This window comes from Anopheles moucheti, chromosome 3, assembly GCF_943734755.1.
Source record: "Anopheles moucheti chromosome 3, idAnoMoucSN_F20_07, whole genome shotgun sequence".
In the NCBI taxonomy this organism is placed as follows: Eukaryota; Metazoa; Arthropoda; class Insecta; order Diptera; family Culicidae; genus Anopheles; species Anopheles moucheti.
Window position 1 is genome coordinate 35,045,844 of NC_069141.1, and position 19,173 is coordinate 35,065,016.

A 19,173-nucleotide genomic window follows, 5' to 3' on the forward strand; every position below is an offset into this window, starting at 1 on the left:
GATCACTTTTACGTCCACAACCGAGAAAGTTAATTAACTTTAACGTTTGTAAAAAAAATCAACAAAATCATTGTTAAACGTTATTGAAACTGTTGGAATGTGACTGGAAGTATTGGATTTTGAAAGTTGTGTTTTCGGCCGCTACAATTACTGTGTATACGTTTCATTACCACATCCCAAAACTAAAATCGAAACGAATTGAAAAACATAACCCTAAAGAAAGAAGGAAAAAACGCTACAGTCGGCAACGTAAAAACAAGCTCTTGATAAGGCAGATCTCAATCATCAATAATGTTATTCTTACGAACTTATTGGGCATACTAACTTATTATAAATAAAGAGAGAGACAGATAAGAGATTAAAGATAAAAAATAAATAAATCTAGAAGGAAGTAACCATTGGCTTAACTAAAATAAACACACAAATACCGTAATAAATGTTTTGATCTGAGCGCATAAAACAAAACTAACAATTACATACACACGTGCTAAAATATTACAAATTAAAGCTTTTGATAGACAATAGGCTTCCATCTTGGTGGTTGAGAAACAGTGAGTGTTGCGCTATTAATTTTGTATTAAGTTTACACACTTTGGTATAAAAAAGACTTCTCCAATGAAAACTTGAGGTTTCAAAGGTTATACGCACCAAATATTAGGTTCTAATAAAAGATTAAACATGATAAAGCGAGGAATAAGCCTATCGTCTGTACAAAAGCGTCACAAAACCAATAGCAAAATATGTAACGTCGAGAGTGGGTCAAACCAGATGAAAACAAAAATAAAACACAACAAGCTGAAAAGCAACGTTTACTGCTACCACCCTCAACACACTATCTCTATGGTATTAATGTAAAAGTTCGACCCTACATTCGTTCACTTACCGGTAGACTTCGGTTCGACCTTAATGTGGGGCAACTTCGGTAGCACCGGAATGACCGCGTCCGGATGCGTTTTCTTCATGTGCCGCAACATATTACCCCGCTCAACATACGACTTGCTGCACTGTGGGCAGTGATGATTCTTCTCGCCCGTGTGAGACCGCTGGTGCGACACCAGATGGCCCTTGCAGATGAAATCCTTCGGGCACATATCGCACCGGAACGGTCGATCCATCGGTTGGCCCTTGGTGTGGCTACGCTGGTGGAACAGCAGATTGCCCTTCAGTGGGAACGATTTGCCACACTCGTCACACTGGAACGGACGCTCTCCCGTGTGCGAACGACTAAAAATAGATGACAAAATGGATTATAGCGCATCATACAACGGCTGGGCACTTCTGCTCCGATACGTTTCGCAGTAGCTGCGAGTCATTTACCTCATGTGGTTGATCAAATGCTCCTTCCGGGTGAAGGTCTTGTTGCACACATTGCAACAGTGCGGATTGTCACCACTGTGCTGGCGCATGTGATTGTTGAGATGCTCCTTCCGCGTAAACGTTTTGTTGCAGTACTCACATTTGTGCGGTGAATCGCCCGTGTGCAATCTGTTAGATTATTTCCATTTCCGGCATGAGGCAGGAGACAAAATTGAAAAAGAATGGAAACAAAGAATTGTGATTTAAATTTTACGCTCATATGTTGTTACACAAATTATAATTAGAAAGGGGATACGTTTTATTATCGCTAACGAACGCCTGATGTCTGCATAGGTATTCAATGAAGGATATTAGTTAAATTAATTTATATTATGAATCAAAAGCTACAAAAACATAGCCCAAACGTTTTTTAAAAAAGTTCTTAACTAATATCCTTTTAATACCTCGCAAACGATAGCCTCTATTGAATGATACTAAATTTTAAGTGATATATGTAATATGTATGTATAAGTTTTTCAATGATGTGTGTGTGCATGCAAATTTATGTGGATGCGGTAAGTGTAATGAATGTTGTTGTTTTAGTGAGTGACAATATATCAAACGGAATACGTTGTGTAATTGGGTGGTTGATTTTTATGAGAAATTATTGTAGGAAACAGGAATGGACTGAAAAGACACCAAAAGGGAATCATTTACGTTACAAACTTCAAGGATGGGAAAATAAAAATGCGGTTCAATTTATTTTATTACAGCAACACCAATACCAAACGTAATGTGTAAAACAAATATATAAAAGTAATCATATAACAAAGTATATAAACTGTGTATGATGAACAGTGAAGGATAGGTTGTAATGATAGGTGAAGGTGATGACGATAATGGGACAAAACTCGGGAAGTAGATGTGAGGATATCGATAACTGTTTGAAGGATATTTATTATTCCAGAACTCTTAGTATTGCTCCATAAATAAAAAAGTTACTAAAACTCAAAGCTACTAAACTATTGCGACTGTTATGACTACGATACATCCATAAACTTTTGTTACTAATTTGAAACATTTCGTGTTCGAAATATTATTTTTTTGAAATCGACAAATGTGCAAACCGCATATGGCTACAACAATCGTTTAATATTGCGAGTCGTGTAACACGACTCCAAAAAACAATCGATTGAATTAATTTCCACCACGGCCATACATATATCATTAATGATGTAGTAATCTAATTAGATTGCGCGCTATTGGAATTGAAATTGCCACCGGACATGAAAATCCAATTTTTGCTCACACTCGCCAAAAAAGACTGAACCGTAAACAGGATGCATAATTTGCACTTTATGTGCACACATTGGGCCTTGGTGGTGTGGCTCTCTCCATTTGTGTTCTCCTCATGTTACTGTGTCCCCCGTGTTCGCAAGCTTCCATTTTCCGGATGGTACCGAGGCATGTTTTATTTTCTAGCATTACTTTCATTATTGCTATTATCACCATCATCATGTTCTCTCTCACCAATCACTTCATTATATTATGTACACAACGTTCGAAACATTGGACGCAAGCGCACCGTTTCATTTGAACTAATTCGATCGATGATTTTAGAATCATGAATAAATTGGGTGCGTGGGATAAGCTTGTGTGTTTGCGTGTGGATGTCATAAATATGAATTGTTTTGTAATAATTTTTTAAATTTTAAAACGATATCACCAATATCATCAAAAAGAGGGAATTTAATTGCTCACAGAACAATGATAAATCCCAACTATACCATGAATTCATCTTTTTTCTAGTGTGTACACACGCGATGTTAAGCACGAAAAGGGTAATTGGTCTATAGCGTTGTTGCAGTTATATAATAAAAAAAATCACACATTCAGTAATCTGCAGTGAGAAATACGGTTCGATAACGAATGAGAGTGACAAGTTATGGAAGAAAAATAATACTAAAAAAACTAATCAACTAAATAGGAAACAAACTGAAAAGCGTGAATACTTGAAGTTCTATAAGTTATTTGGGGCTCAGGAGCAACGCACAATGGGACATACACTCACGCAGGGCTCGAGATGCATTATTTAGTTAGAGATACACATTAAGCTATGTGAGGCACATAAAAATGATTCTGCTAGTTCTTATGTTGTGTTGTGGGCGACATGTGAGTGAATGGTTTTTGAATATTTGGTTTGCTTGATTCGAGAGGAATGATAAACATGGCATGTTGGTTCGAGAGCATGGCAAGATACAAACGACAGGCAAAACTGGTGAAGAGAACGATGAAGAGCGGTAGGAGAAATAGAGATAGAAAGACGAGTGTGAGCGAGAAGAGAGGACAGGACAGAATGGAAATAAAACCGGCCCTCACCTGACGTGGTTCTTGAGGTGCTCTTTTCTGGTGAATGACTTGTTACAGTACGAACACCGATAGGGAGACTCTCCGGTATGCAATCTGTTGATAGAACAACAAATTTAACGAACAAAAAAAAAACGCTCAAGTACAAGAAACACACGCGCACACACACAAACAGAGATCTTGCAGGTGGGAGGTTCTTTTCGTGTTGTTTTTAAAGAGATTCCGTTCTTAGCTCCTTCACAAAAATGTACAACAAGATATGTACCATTTCCAATGTTCGTTTTTTTTTCTAATTTTCTAATATTTACTTTTTCTGTAAGAGTGGGAAAACTAAGCCAAAATCGAAAGAGCTTACGTTCTTGAAACTAAAGGGCATTAGATCATAATATGCATTAGAGATCAACTCCTCGTCGAAATTAACAGTTGACGGAGAAATTGCATCAGATAATGTTTACCAACAATTGTGTACAATTGAAACAAAAGTCTATGGAGTACGTAGTAAATATTGATAGGATAATGTTTTTATAGTACTCAGTTAAGTTAACTCAGAAAAATATTGCTACATTTTTTAACATAAATTTTCACTACTAAATCATCCTTGCAATACAGTATCTTTCACATACAATAACATATGGATCTTTTATCTTGGGCTGGTGAAATTATTAGAAAGGAAAATACAAATTAAAGCAACTTTTCAAACTTGCCAACTAAATCAAACGACTTTAATTTGTTTATGTTTGTTTCAAAGTTTGATTTTTTGTAAATAGTTGGTGATCTTAGGGGGAGTTGTTTTTTGATTTTTGTTTTTTTTTTGTTTGTTTGTTTGTTCCCTCACCTGACATGATTTGTTAAATGCTCTTTTCGGGTGAATTTCTTCCCGCAATACGTGCACTGATAGGGAGTTTCTCCGGTGTGCAATCTGTTTGGAGGAATAGATACATACAAATAATAGAGAGACAGAGAGAGAGAGACAAAAGACGAAGACAGAAGAGAAAACAAAAAAGAAAAAAACACAATCAGTAATAGTTTATGGACGAGTAATAGACACGAAGGGAGTTTCGATGGAAATTAAGTGAGTAATATAAAATGGAATGAAGGAGAAAACAATAATAAATAATAAAAAAACAATAAAACTTAGATTTACGCAGAGTTTAAGATGAAATGTGATTTAATTATTTTAAATTTGCAAGCAGCATGTGCGAACAAACATAAATATACAACGAACTTAAACAGGACATTAAAAAGAGATATAAATAATATCTTTAACACTATTAAAACATCGAATGGAATTAAATAATCAATTGAAAAACTGACTAACTGATAAAGCTGTAACAATGACAATCGTTAAGAAAAGGGTCATCAAACAAAATTGTAGTTCATAGAACAAACAAATCAATAAATTATACACAGAACAAAATCAAGTTCATCTTTAAAGAAAATTAATTAAAAAAAAAAAACAAAACAAAACCGGCCATTTCTATCTGCATCTCTTCACTCTTCCTTTCCACTCGAAACCAGTGTGTCTTGTTTGGTAAATTATTCCTCATTCAAACGATCAAAAGATGATTGATTGACTTTGGGAGCTGATTGATTAACAATCGTATCGTGATCAATAGCGCGCAAAACAAAAACGCGTGCGTGAGATGAGAAAGTTGTGTAGCATTTAGTAGTTATGATGATGTGTGTAAATGGATGCATGTGTTTTTGTTTGTTTGGGGTTTTTTTCGGAGGATATGATTTTTCGATTGTGTGACAGGATGATCAGCAATGGTAGGGAAATGGGAATGCTGTGGACCATGGGGTTGGTAGAATTACTAGAGTTTGCTAAACAATATTATTACATGACTTTAAAACATAACTAGTGTGATTTTAACCCATTTGTAAAATTTGTTGTGTAGAAATTAGTTCTTCACCATTTTCGATCCAAACCCAAAACCTATTCTTACAGCTAACACTAAAAATGATTAATTAATTTACATTAACAGAATTTGCATAATTTTAAAGATATGTTTAACATAAATCAATTACATAACACATACAAACAAATGAAACAACGAGAGGAGATGGAGGAATAATGGAATACAAGACAAAACAAATGCTCAAACTAGTAATGAGAATGATGATGATGATGATGATAGCAGCAGTAGTAGTAGTATTAGTAATAGTAGAAGCAATACTAATAAAACAATAAATAAACTATAGGAGAACAATACTAAATAGGGCTGTGTGTGGCAAGTAAGTAAAGACCACGAAAGACAGGAGTAATAATGTAACAGTAGTGAAAACAACCAACACGCTGTCGTCCGCTGTCATTCAACATTATCGCTCTCACCTGATATGATTCGTAAGGTGTTCTTTTCGCATGAACTTCTTCTCGCAATAGGTGCAATGATACGGAGTCTCACCGGTGTGTAATCTGTAGAGTAGAAATTGGTTAGTGGAAACAAAACAACAACAGAAGAGAAACACAGGACACACGTCACAATGTGGGAACTAAAAGGAACCAGTGACAGAAGAGATAGAGCAAAGTGTGTACATGTGTGGATGTGTTACTGCACGATCGAGAAGGAGATGGATTAAACATATGAAATACGATTTAAATGAAGAATGATGATGAGGATGCATTCAAAATGACTACTTGGAACAAATAATGAAAAGGGATTTTTTTCTGTTAGTTACTAATAAGTGTTTTAGCTACATGTTTGCGGCAACGTCAACAATGCAACAACAGCGCACAACTAAATATAAGTAATTGCGGAGAATGGGGAGTAATGTGGTGGCGCTGCAGATACCACCCCATCCAGCCAAAGGGGATTGTTGTTGTTTATTTTCCTTCTTTTTTATGAACCATTATGATAAAACGGTTTGGCTTTTACGCTGCTCTCTCGTCACAGAAGCAATAAAGTTTAATAAAGTAACAACGAACTATTTGGTACTATCTGTTGCTGTGTCTGCTTCAATGTTTGTATTATGTTCCTATTTTAAAATGCGATTACTTCCATTATGAGTGTATTGAAGTGTTTGATGCTCGTGTATGGGAGAAGCGATCTTACGATACATGAAACGGAAGCAGGGGAGATTAATTTTTATTCTTGCAATTTCCTTTTAAGTGTATTTTTAATAAAACAATAAAAAGGCACTTTTGAGATAATTCGTACGGTTAATAAAAAAGAGCTTACATATTATCAATAAGAATGAATATAAAGAATTAAGTATCCAATAAAGAAATTATACATTATTCTCTTTTTTATACAGGAAATCAACTGTTTATAGCACAACACCACTACTGCCTTTTCTTTACACACCATTTTTACAATCGATCTAGTGAATTAGACAACAAACTATCTCATATATAAGTACATGTGTTTTTAGCGGTTGGTTTATATGTTACATTTTTATTACAGTGCCTGGCGCTGCTAGTTACCAAAACCAATTACACTATTAAATATAGAGTTCAAGGTCACAGATAAAAACAGGGAAGAGTGAGGGGTTGTAGGAACTAGGGAGGAGATGGCAGTATTTTTTCACGCAAACAAATTACATCCAATAATCGCCAAAGTTGTTGCCTGTACACGCGCTGCAGCAGCATGACTTTTACTTTAATGGAATGCAATGAGAAAACGTGAAGCATACAAGGCAGAGGACATACATGATGAAAAAAATGATAACACACAGTTAGCCGAATCTTTACGTTTGGATGAAGTTGTATGGTCGAAAAGCATAAATAATTCTAAAGGTTTCTGTAGGATTTACTCGCGCGTTTGATGCATTATGAAGAAAAGAAGGCGCAAATAATAAATCATGAATGAGAAAATAGCAAATGGAATGTTGTTATGTCATGATAAAAACAAAATGAATGCAGATGCGCAGTTAGAGAGATGGAGAGAAAGAGAGCTCGGGAAAAGGCTGATGTAGAACAGGCCGAAAAAAAAGTAGGAAGGGGGTTTTGTTTTGATAGAAAAAAAAGTAAACATCCTCACCTGGTATGGTTGGTCAAATGTTCTTTTCGCGTAAATTTCTTCTGGCAATACGTGCACTGGAAGGGAGTCTCGCCAGTGTGCAATCTGGTTGTTGGTGATGGTGGTTGGATAGTGGTGATAGAGAGTAGTAGTAGTAGCGGTAGAAGAATAGTAGTAGTAGTAGTAGTAGATGGTGGTAGTAGAAGTAATATTTATGATAGTACAGGCGGCACATTAGGTACACGAGCAGATGTGATGCGCGAATCCGGTACAACGGACGTATTTGGGGAAGAGAATGTGTTGGTGGTGGTGTTGGTTGTTGTTGTTTTTTTTTACGTCGACCAAATGAAATTTGATGTCAAACAATTGCGTTTTCAAATTTCAAATCAGAAGATGTGACGAAAGGAAGGAAAAAAGAAGGAAAAAATACAATATTTAGCATTTACACACTAATTGTTGGCATATTAACATGTTGTTTTCTTTAAACTATCGACCACAATCACTAAGAATGGGAATTTCATGAACGTTAGGAAAAAAATATAAAGAATGGTTCTTGATCGAAGAATAATAAGACCCCGGGGGGAAGAAGGGTAGTGTAAAGCCATGATCAATTTTTCACACATAATAGGAACCGATAAATGGCTATAACGTAATGAGATCGGCATAAAACTCATAATCACAACAATTTACAGATAATATTATGGCAACTAAAACAACGCAAACTCATTATGTACTGGATACAGGCTAGCGCGTATGGGTGTGTATGTGCAGATACTACGTTAGATATTTATCACTACAGTGTACTACCACGGGGGTTTAACCTAAAGGGTGCACATAACAATGCTCCATCATCAGCATCACAAACACGTGGCACTACACTACAGCAGCAACACAATCAATACCATTTACCGTGGCGGGGGTCTTATTGTTCATCGATTAAGATAATATAATGTAAAACTAGAATCCTAAAAATACATCGAGGAATATGAAGGAATATACGGAGGATATGGATGATATATATATGTGAGAAGGAATGAGGAGGAACGGGGGAGCGTGTAGGAAGCAATTACAATTGTACAAGGAAAATCATATTGTTTATCCAACCATCTGACACTTTGTTTTGTTTGAAAAGGGAACCAAAAATGTATAATAAAAACAAACAAACGATAATTTAAGATACGAAAACGCAAAACACAAGCGAGGATACACATTGTATTATCCTTCGGCTTTTTCAAAGAGAGCTGACTTATGAGATATTAACCGTTCTTCGGTTTGCGTTGTTGTTCGTCCATGCATTTCTCTATCAATCGCGTAACGAAATAGCTATGCAACTTCTCTACACCTGCACGGTACGCCAATACCGTATAGCTCTAAAAACACGTGTACACCAACGTCTAACCGGAGACCGATAATAATTTCTACCGCTAGTAACTTCGATCCACTAAACTACGCCGCAAGATCGTGTATTCCGTTAAAGCATTAATATCATGTTGAACGATCGTGTCCCGAACCGTTGGGGGAGTGTCTTTTTTTCTTGGTAAAGTTCACCACCCGGTAGATTGCATTGTGGGTTCTCCATAACTAGTAAGCATATGATCAACTTTCCCATCAAATTGAAAAAAAAACGAAGGAGAGAGAGAGCCGATTGAAATCTCTCTTTGTAAATGGTAAGTTAGAAGCAAAAATTACGATTTCTATAAGTTTCCCGCTTATCGTTCGCTGATGTTTAACGCATAAACATTTGCTCTTTGTGCCTAGCTAGAATAAACAGTAACGCAACACGGTCGCACAAACTTGTCTGTTACTTTCATGTCGCATATGCTTGTGTACGTGTCCGTCACAAGGACTTCATTCAATTAAACACAAATGAAACCCATTTTAAGGTAGTCAGCTCATATAATCATAAGGGAAAATAAAGTAAGAAAACATAAATTTTATTTCAAAAAAAATAAAAACAAAACATGAGCAAAGCATATAACAACAACAACAACAAATATACAAGATGGTGCAAAATGAAACGCAACGCAAAAATCATAATAAATCATACAACACAAAAAATGTTATACAAGATCATACTAAAAGCATCCATCTATTTAACAAAACAAAAAACAGTACATCCGTCCATAAGGGTTCGGATACTGTAAAAATACATTAAGTCGATGGGTACGGTATATTAAAACATTGAAACAGACACAAGCAAAAAATGCGCACTGCCCACGCACAACAAGTTAACGAAGTAGATAAAATAACACAAAACAACATCAGATGATTGGACCAACAATATAACTGCTAGGCAATTCCCATTTTTATTCTAAATCGCAGTGTCCCTCCTTCGCTCCCAAACGTGGGATGGCGGCACTGGTAATTCACTTGCTTCCCCGAACATTTCATAATTGCCACACGTGGATCGTCAAAACGGAAGGAATAGATAGAGAGAGAGTTTTGAGTGTACGGATGAGGTGGGGGGAGTTGCTTTGTAACTTTAACAAGGGATCTTCTACGACAACACACTGGATGAGAGCAAAAAACAAAAACGTTTGAAGGGAAGGTGAATATGTTGTTGGGCGGGCGGGCGAGGGGATACATTATGTGTATAAAAAGTAATGAGATTTAAAATAGAAACAGTCCCTCACCTGACGTGATTCGTCAAATGCTCTTTACGCGTAAACTTCTTCTGACAATAGGTACACGTGTAGGGAGTCTCGCCGGTGTGCAGCCTGCGCACGCGCATTTCAAGCGTGCCCGGAGTTGATCACGGATGAGGTTGATGATTATCATTGGTTCATGGTGGAGTGATCGGATCGGCAAGGATCACGATCGTGGATGGGGCCGGGGAGTGAATAGATAGCAGCAGGAAGATATGCCACCGGAACGAACAATCGAATGATCACGCGAGATCACGCGATGTACAAAAAGACAGGTTGAGAGGAATAGAACGGGGTTGCACCATATGGATGTGGATCGTGAATCGTCCCATCATCAGTGAATACATCCCCCGAAAATGTATAAAAAATTATAGATGATCACAGCGGTACAGAGTAACATTGAGCAGTTTACGACCGAAATGGGATGATCGTGCGATGTGTGCACACCAAGAGAGCGCAACACACATCGAGGATGTGGAGAAAAGAAAAGAAAAACAATTCGTTAGAACATTAGCTGCTGTAGAGGGAACAGTTCGTCGTGAGAGGCAAGCGTGTGTCATTGTAATGGCGATTCTTTAGCATATTCTTTTGCTTGCAATAAAGGACGAAAGGAGAACTGTAGCGGGTGCAGGCACTTTTGCAGGAGTGCAGGCATTAACAGAAGGAAACTATCGTTGACGCGCATCCAATAGACCACCAACAACATCGGAAGGTACTTTCACTCAAGTGTGACTGTAAAACATCGTCCACGAGGCGAAGACGCTTAGACCCCCCAATAACCCAATAGTAGAACAAATGATAATTCTTCACACGGAGATATTTCAAAACCGCACTTCAACGAAAGCACTGCGAAACTGTCGAGAGACATTTGGGTACGCCAGATGATATATTTCCTTCCGCCGCAAGACTTGCCCTCCCAACATAACCCATTTACACCTTCTTCGATGGAGGCGCCCAGCTACCTTCCCCCTATCGTCGATATTCCCAACGATATGGAACGACAACATTCGAACAAAACGAGCAAAAGAAATGCCAAAACTTCTTGGACACGCGCGGCCGCAAGGAGCATACAAATGATGGTTAGAGAGGTACACCGCGCGCGGATGTGTTAAAAGGGGGTTTTGGTGGTGGATGTGATGGTGAAACGATTCTCACCTGACGTGATTCGTGAGATGTTCTTTGCGGGTGAACTTCTTCTGACAATAAGAACACTGGTAAGGAGTTTCGCCCGTATGCAATCTACCAGAGGTGGGTGGGTCGTTTTGTGTATGTACACGATCATTCAACAGTAGGATGTGGTGTGTGTAGGCGAATAAGTGCACGCGCATATTTTGCATTAAATGGTGTTGATTTTTAATCGTTTTTGTTGTTTTTTTTTTTAATGTAATACGAGTACGCCGATCCATGTTGAGCGTGGTTGTGTGTGGTAAAGTGAGTAGAGAATAGAGGTGGAAGAAAGTACAGTAAATAAATAAAATTCATCATTAATTATTAACTTCATCGACTCGTACACGCAGCAGTAAAGATGGAACACGACCATCCACAATCCATTCAAAAAGTTCTTAATTCCAGCTCGTGAACGAACAAAAAAAAACGCAACACTCCGCGATACGTTAAAACACGGCGACCAAAACAGAGCATTAAATAAACAAATAAAAAGAAATGGAGTACTCTAATTTAAATCGCTTATGCAAAACAAAACTATTCTCTCGCTTTCAAGACTTGGATGGACGTTGTTGGTGTCTTTTTCCTTCTTCTTTGGTACATGTTTTTTTTTTTGCTTTTACTTCAGACGCTTTTTTCCTCACCTGGTGTGGTTTGTTAAATGCTCTTTTCGCGTGAATTTCTTCTGGCAGTACGTACATTGGTACGGAGTTTCTCCGGTATGCAATCTGGCAAGAATGGCGATGGATAATATTCGATATAGAGAAGATAGTCACATGATTACAGTGAGAGATAGGAAATGCATGGGAAACAAAAATATTAAAAACATTGAAAAAAAAAAACAAATACCCTCACAAAGAGAGGGAACTATGTATTAGAACGGCTAATAGAGGGCGCTGGGGCAGTAGTAAGAGCTGATGTTGTGATTAAAGCATGGAGCAAAACGAACAAATAACTGCTCTTAAACGACAACGGAGAACTGATACGGAGAGACGTATCAATTACTTCGTCAACTTGTACGTTATTTCCCCATTTTGGACCTTCTCATAAACCCTAGATTTTAATGTACGGATGGAACAACAACGACAAATGGTATGAAAGGTTGCGTCAGTGCAAAGATGAATGTTCAACACAGTTGTTAACACACGCCACGCGTCTGGGTGAGGAAATTTCTCTAACCCAAATGTGTAGGTTAATTAAATGAACGATCACTACAAGCGTACAACGTAGAGTTACACGATCATCATTACACGATGGTTGCCGGAAACGAGCCACACACTGTGTGTGCGTGTGGAAATAAATGGAGTTGATGAGTTAGTTGAATAGTGGGGAGGAAATTAAGCATGCGTTATAAATGCTCACACTACGAAGCAAACGAAAAGGGAACCAAAATGGAACAAAACAAATTTATGATGATGTGAGGATCAAAAGGACCTCTCCTCTACAGGGATAATTATTATATTACATGAAAGAAAACAAAAATGATGCAAGTGAAAAAATCATAAAATCTTCTACGATCTTTCCTCATTTTCTTACCATTGTAAAATGATAGAAAATGAGAAGCGGTTTTTTTGTTTGTTCTGTTTGTCTGACCACTCTCTTTTGGTCACACTCACGTGTTTTGCAATTTTGAATTTGATAGTAATACCATTGGGGGTATTACTACCAGAGCACATTAATTCGCATCAGATAAATCCATATTATGTTCCTAACAGAATTTTGTTCGCACGAGATTTACATTGACTTTGTTTTGACAATTGACATTGACGTGTAAGGTCTTTCCTTTGGTTCGCGTTATTTATTCCCAATTAGCCTATGGAGTGTGAACAACGGGGGTGTACGAGTGTGTGTGTGTGTATATGTGTTTGAAACATAAAATGATGATGTGTTGAAGCATGGCGCATATGAATATGTATACAGAAAGGGAATGATTTGTACCCACCAAACACTACAAAAAAAACACTAGTAAAGTCGCAGGCGAAAGGGATTATATTAGGGAGTAAGACGGAACGTGGAGGATGGAAAGTGGGCGAGCAGCAAAGAACAACATTCATGCTTGTTATGAAGGGTCAGTAAATGTTCCGATAGTTACGTTAAAATCACTATTTTTTAAAACATACGAGCATTTGGACAGATAATAATGTATGAATTGTTATTATCGTGTTATTAATTTCAAAAATCGATTTTGCCTAAATTCACACTTGCGCTGATTCAAGGGCGCTTTATCCCACAGTTTTAACAAATTTGTTTCTTGAGCAATAATTTTGAGCAAACAAACAAACGATTAATAACAAAACATATTTGCCATTTTTCCCCTTCGGGTGTTTATTAAAAAAGAGAACGAGCGATGGGTATATGCATAGATGATGAACACACACGCACGATTGCACAAATGGTACAAGCAGATGAAGGTTGAGAGAGGTAAGTGTTGTGTACGAGCACTTCTACTTGAACGGAAAAGAATACTAAATGAAATGACCAAACTAGTATAGCACAGTTTGCTAAACGAGAAGCTAACCAGACACAACAAACAGCAGCAACAGTGAGAGGTACGTATGAACTGTGACTTGAGCGCAATAATTGGAACCAACAAACAACGCTGCATTAAGGATGCTCTTTTCTTTTTCTGTCTTCTTACATGTAGTAGGAACAATCAATGGGAAACGATGGGTCTGTGAGAAGGCATGATAAACAACAACATTTCCCGATGATAAAAGAGAACTCTCATATGCTTTTTTTCCCCTCCCAACAAACATTAGGAAGAGATTGTAGTTAAAAACAAATACAAAAAATGAAACGAATTATTGAGAGAATATGTGTGAAAGAAGACTTTCAAAAACAGAGCTGAATTAGCTGAACTAGAACTGAACAGAGCAACTGGTCACAAAGTAAGTCTAATTGTTGTTGTTGTTGTTGTTGATGTTGTTGTGGTGAGCAAAAACAGTAGTAAACGTACGAAACAAAAACAATAAACAGAAGGGAAACCCCCGTTCTAATGATAACAATAGACTAGTGTGCTTGTTCGGATGGCACGGCGCCCACCACGCACCGGCTCAGCCAAACACAACAAATATCAAACCCCCTCTCACCTGATATGGTTCTTTAAATGTTCTTTGCGCATAAATTTCTTCTCGCAATAGGTGCAATGATAAGGAGTTTCTCCGGTGTGCAATCTGTCGAGTAACGAGTAGAGAGAGATAAAAAACAGAGGAGAAGAAGGAAAAACCCGGCGGCCCCGATTTGCCCAACAACCGGCCACCCACTCGCACAATCCAATGGGTGGGGAAGATGGAGGAATTGGGCCGCCATAGTACACACACACACGCGTATATTATTCATCAATGTTCTAGACAACAGGGATAACAAAAACAGCATATCGCGCTCGGAAACATATATGATTTTTGTCGTTGCACTTGCATTGTGGGATAATTATGGTGTTTTAGCCATTGCATGGAAACTGTTAAACTTCTTTTATCGGATTTGTTTTGTTCCGAGAAGATTGAAATGATGCGAGGAGTTCAAAGTTTTAGTCGGTTGGGAATGGAGGAATGGAGCAGGAAATTCACTAAATTACCCTTTTACTATTATAAAACGATCCATCATATTAACGTTGCCGTCAAACTGCCCGCAAAATTTGTTAGTGGGATAATCTCTAGGCGATAATATTACTTTCATCAATACAAAGTGGCCAATTTCGTTTACTAAGTAATATGGTACACAATCGATAATAATTGATTTTGAGAATACAACAACATACATAATGAACCATTTAACTACACATTTTTATAGCAAATGCATTGATCACTTTATATCGATCCACTAGCGCTATAGCAAACAAATTTTCCGATGAAATTACTCTAATTTAAATCGGACTTCGGTGGGAAGGAGTGTACGGAGAGGTGAGACTTTTACAGACAGTAGAGGAATGTGGATTTTCTTTTTTTTTTTTTTTGAGTGGTTGATAACGTGTGTGTGTGTGTGTGTGTTTGTGTTACAGACGCATTCGACGTCCACAGCACAAGCGATTAAAAATGCGACTCAAACACGACGCTCACCTTGTATGATTAGTCAAATGCTCTTTACGCGTGAATTTCTTGTCACAATAGGTGCACTGATAAGGGGTCTCTCCGGTGTGCAATCTGTCCAGAAACAAAAATGAAAATAAAACAAAAAACGGGTGGGAACGAGGGTGGGGGAGAAACACAAAACAAAAAAATGTGGGGGAGGAACGCGGATGTCGCGGATTTGGGTACACATTGGGGACATAACAAAATGAATCGAGATGAATGTTGGATTAAATAATGGACGTTGTTGTGAGGAAGGATCGCACAAAGATCGACGATGTGTTTTTTTTTTTCATTAAACATTACGCGTTGATTGATGCAAGAAAAAACAGAAATGAAGAAAGAGAAAAAGAGATGGAAATCATGTATAAGTAACCGGTAGGTTATATTTTCCTGTTTTAGAGTGAGGCCCATTAGAAAAGGTCTTCTCCACGCGGTAAGAGCGCCTATCGAAAACATATGGTCATACAGCGCTCGAATACCCTCGCACGGTGATCTCGTCGAGGAAGGACACTTCTCATTGCTTAAATAAATGCAATTTTATGCGCAACCCTTCTGAAGATTTGCTTCACAACATACAGCATGTTACGGTAAACATGTGGAATAATTAATCATTTACAGGTTTATAGCTACGCTCGTTTTGGGATCAAACGGTCACGTGAGACGTGATGTTATTTTAAAACATAAGCGACTTATCTTCCCCCTGGACAAAAGGGTGGAGGTTATTAGTGCTTGCTGCCACATATTTTCGATTGACGCATCTTAGTAGTTGGGCGTACTATTGACGTCTAATAGAGGAACGATTCTCTCACCTGACATGATTGGTAAGATGCTCTTTTCGTGTGAACTTCTTTTCACAGTACGTGCACGGATAGGGAGTTTCTCCGGTATGCAATCTGAATTTTTACAATCGTTTTGGAGTTTTTGTTTGTCACGAACACGAGCATATCCGGTGGGGAAAAAAAACATAAAAATAAATAAAAATGTAAGACGGATTGTTGAAAGATTTTCGTACGGTTTTTTTAATTCATTCAGCTAATGCATTGAACAAATAAAACAAACGCAAGGATGTCAATTGCGTTTACAACATTAATACACCTCAAGCATTTAAACCTTGTTTTTAAAAGCTTTTTGACATTCATTTGTCAAGCCTCAAAGCATATATCAGCTAGGTCATTCGACATTTTATTTTCAACAAATTAATAATTAATTTGTAATGGTGCTAGTTGCAAATTTCTTCTTATTATAACTCCAATATTCCCTGTTGATTTAATGTGTGTGCAAAAACGCTACAGTATTGACATCCATCCATCGTATTGTTCTATTGATTCATGGGCAAAATTACAATGACGTAACGATGTTCTCACCTGACGTGGTTTGTAAGGTGTTCTTTGCGAGTGAATTTCTTCTCACAGTACGTGCACTGATAGGGAGTTTCTCCGGTGTGTAATCTGGATATATAATGTCGTTGTTTTCGTTTTTTTGGTTTTTAATTTACATCAGCAACAGTCAACCGATCACGGTACCCCATCACGAGCATTAATAGTAGAAGAAGAAATAACAATGAGATATACTGCTGTACAGCTTTTTCGTGGGTTCATATACAGTAAAGCTTCCAGGGTTTTCAACCATCAACGTGTGGGTAATAATTGATATAGAATATAATTATGATGAAATTGATCGTGTATGAGAGGACTATTGGGGTAATTACGGATTTAGTATTTAATGGGATACACAATTATAAACGGAATTTAAGCTAATTTGGATGTACACCCATTTTGGATGGATTGTACGATATTATTGCCCTCCCGCATATCGCAAACACTACTACTCACTCGCTTAAGTATTACATAAACAGTAAATTCAATAAAAACATAAAACCATAAACTCATCACCCATGTTCACATATTTGTCTGATGATTTTTCTAGCTGCATAACACTTCTGTAGGATTGTATCATAGTTTCATAACTCTCTTCTTATTCGATTCGTTGTTCACTGACTCATTTTCAACAAAATCAAATCGATCGATCAAATTTTACTAGACATCATATTGCATGGCTTGATATATGTTTTTCGGTGGTCAATATTATTAACAGAGGGTACGTACAACACATATATAATCACAGAGCATATTTCGCAGGGTCGTTGATTATTTTTAAATCGCCTAACTGCTCAATGCCATTCGGTAAATGATTTAACAGCGGTAGTGTTTACCACCTATTGTACCCGGTCACAACTACCAACCGACCGCCATCACATATTCTCTTACGATCGTAGAAGAGGAGAAATTATCATTTGAGTATCCCAAAATAAATAAAAACATAAGACAAAATCGGAACAATCAACGCAAGACGTTTGAAAAACAAAATATGGTTTCACACAAGAAAATAAAACGAAAAATCATATCTCAACAACACGGTGTGTCAGATGGCTAGACAAATTTGAAATATATATACTGTTTACAATAATATGGTTGGGAATGTGTATAATATTGTCCTGCAAATTTGTGGTGTTTTTATGATTAATTTATCGATATACTGTAGCATATTTATATATATATCGCGGAAAACATTTTAGTTATTTCGAGGGGAAACACACGTGGAAACAAAAGAGGGAAGGAGCAAGTGGAGGAAAATGGATAGTGATTTTGGTTTCTGTTTCTTTTATTTATATCGGAGCGTGAAGTTTGAGGAAGTTAAACTGAAATATGCTTAAGAAAGCTGCAGCGCAAAAGGAGAAGGGGGGAGCGAGATTTTCAAATAGCACAGCATCTTGTCAGGTGCTTTGTGCGCTATGTTGTTCGAATATGAATTACAAAATTTTTGTTAAGTTAATTGATAAAAAGTTATAATAAAATATTTACAAGTTGCTGCACATTTGCTCCGTTAATATCAATATGGATACTGGAAAAAACAGTATCTCCTTCTCAAAACTATGCAAAATATGAACCAAAAGAAAAAGGGACACTATATGGAAGGGAAAGTGTTTGTGTGGGAGTGTGTGTGCGTGATTTATCTGATGGGATGTGTAAATATAGAGATGTGTGTATTTTTGTATCAGCGTGACAATGATACAGTAAAGTGTCATGTAGTGTTGTGTAATAATAATTACTGCATCTTTCCTTATTTTATAGTTTCATTTTGAAATCCAATAAGATAAAGATGATCGTATAAAATGTGTAAATATAACAGACAGCACTATATATCATATTCATTATAACACATGATATGGAATGGCTGCTGTTTTGTTTTGTTAAATAAAAATGAAAATAAAAAAAATATTGGTGATGGCTCTGTATATTTTGGTTGAAAAAGGGGAAGATTTGTTGTATATGGTTGTGGTGGAAGGGGGAGAGAAGAAAAAATAAGACTGATGGAACAGCGCTCACCTTATGTGATACGTTAATCGTTCTTTGCGGCTAAATTTTTTATCACAATATGTGCATGCGTACGGAGTCTCTCCGGTATGGATTCTGTTTGGTTTGGAAAGTGAAGAAAAAGAGTGATTTTTTAACAGAAGAAAAAGAGAAGAGAGAGAGAGAGAGAAAAAAAACGATTGGCATTAAAACAATGTTGGCTAGAGATTTAAAAAGGAAGAATATGAGTTGTTGTTTGGTTGTTGTTTTTGGCTTTTGGCTTTTTTTTTTGCTCTATTATTGTAACTATTTTCTTTTTTTT

At 37.1% G+C, this 19,173-nt stretch overlaps 1 protein-coding gene across 29 annotated transcripts in view; it reads right to left on the minus strand.

The window, feature by feature from the left end:
* The window catches only part of LOC128303635 (zinc finger protein 271), a 47,397-nt gene that overhangs the window by 3,684 nt on the left and 24,540 nt on the right, over nt 1-19,173 (minus strand). For 16 of the 29 annotated variants that reach the window (XM_053040646.1, XM_053040647.1, XM_053040672.1 and 13 more), the window contains 14 exons: nt 18,885-18,968; nt 16,863-16,946; nt 16,308-16,391; nt 15,487-15,570; nt 14,521-14,604; nt 12,076-12,159; nt 11,423-11,506; nt 10,256-10,339; nt 7,644-7,727; nt 5,996-6,079; nt 4,499-4,582; nt 3,676-3,759; nt 1,318-1,485; nt 884-1,224 (listed from right to left, as the gene is read on the minus strand). In XM_053040646.1, the coding sequence (XP_052896606.1) occupies nt 884-1,224; nt 1,318-1,485; nt 3,676-3,759; nt 4,499-4,582; nt 5,996-6,079; nt 7,644-7,727; nt 10,256-10,339; nt 11,423-11,506; nt 12,076-12,159; nt 14,521-14,604; nt 15,487-15,570; nt 16,308-16,391; nt 16,863-16,946; nt 18,885-18,968 (1,517 nt within the window). The remainder of the gene's footprint in view (nt 1-883; nt 1,225-1,317; nt 1,486-3,675; nt 3,760-4,498; nt 4,583-5,995; nt 6,080-7,643; nt 7,728-10,255; nt 10,340-11,422; nt 11,507-12,075; nt 12,160-14,520; nt 14,605-15,486; nt 15,571-16,307; nt 16,392-16,862; nt 16,947-18,884; nt 18,969-19,173) is intronic. The other 13 variants (XM_053040673.1, XM_053040671.1, XM_053040651.1 and 10 more) reach the window with 12 other exon arrangements.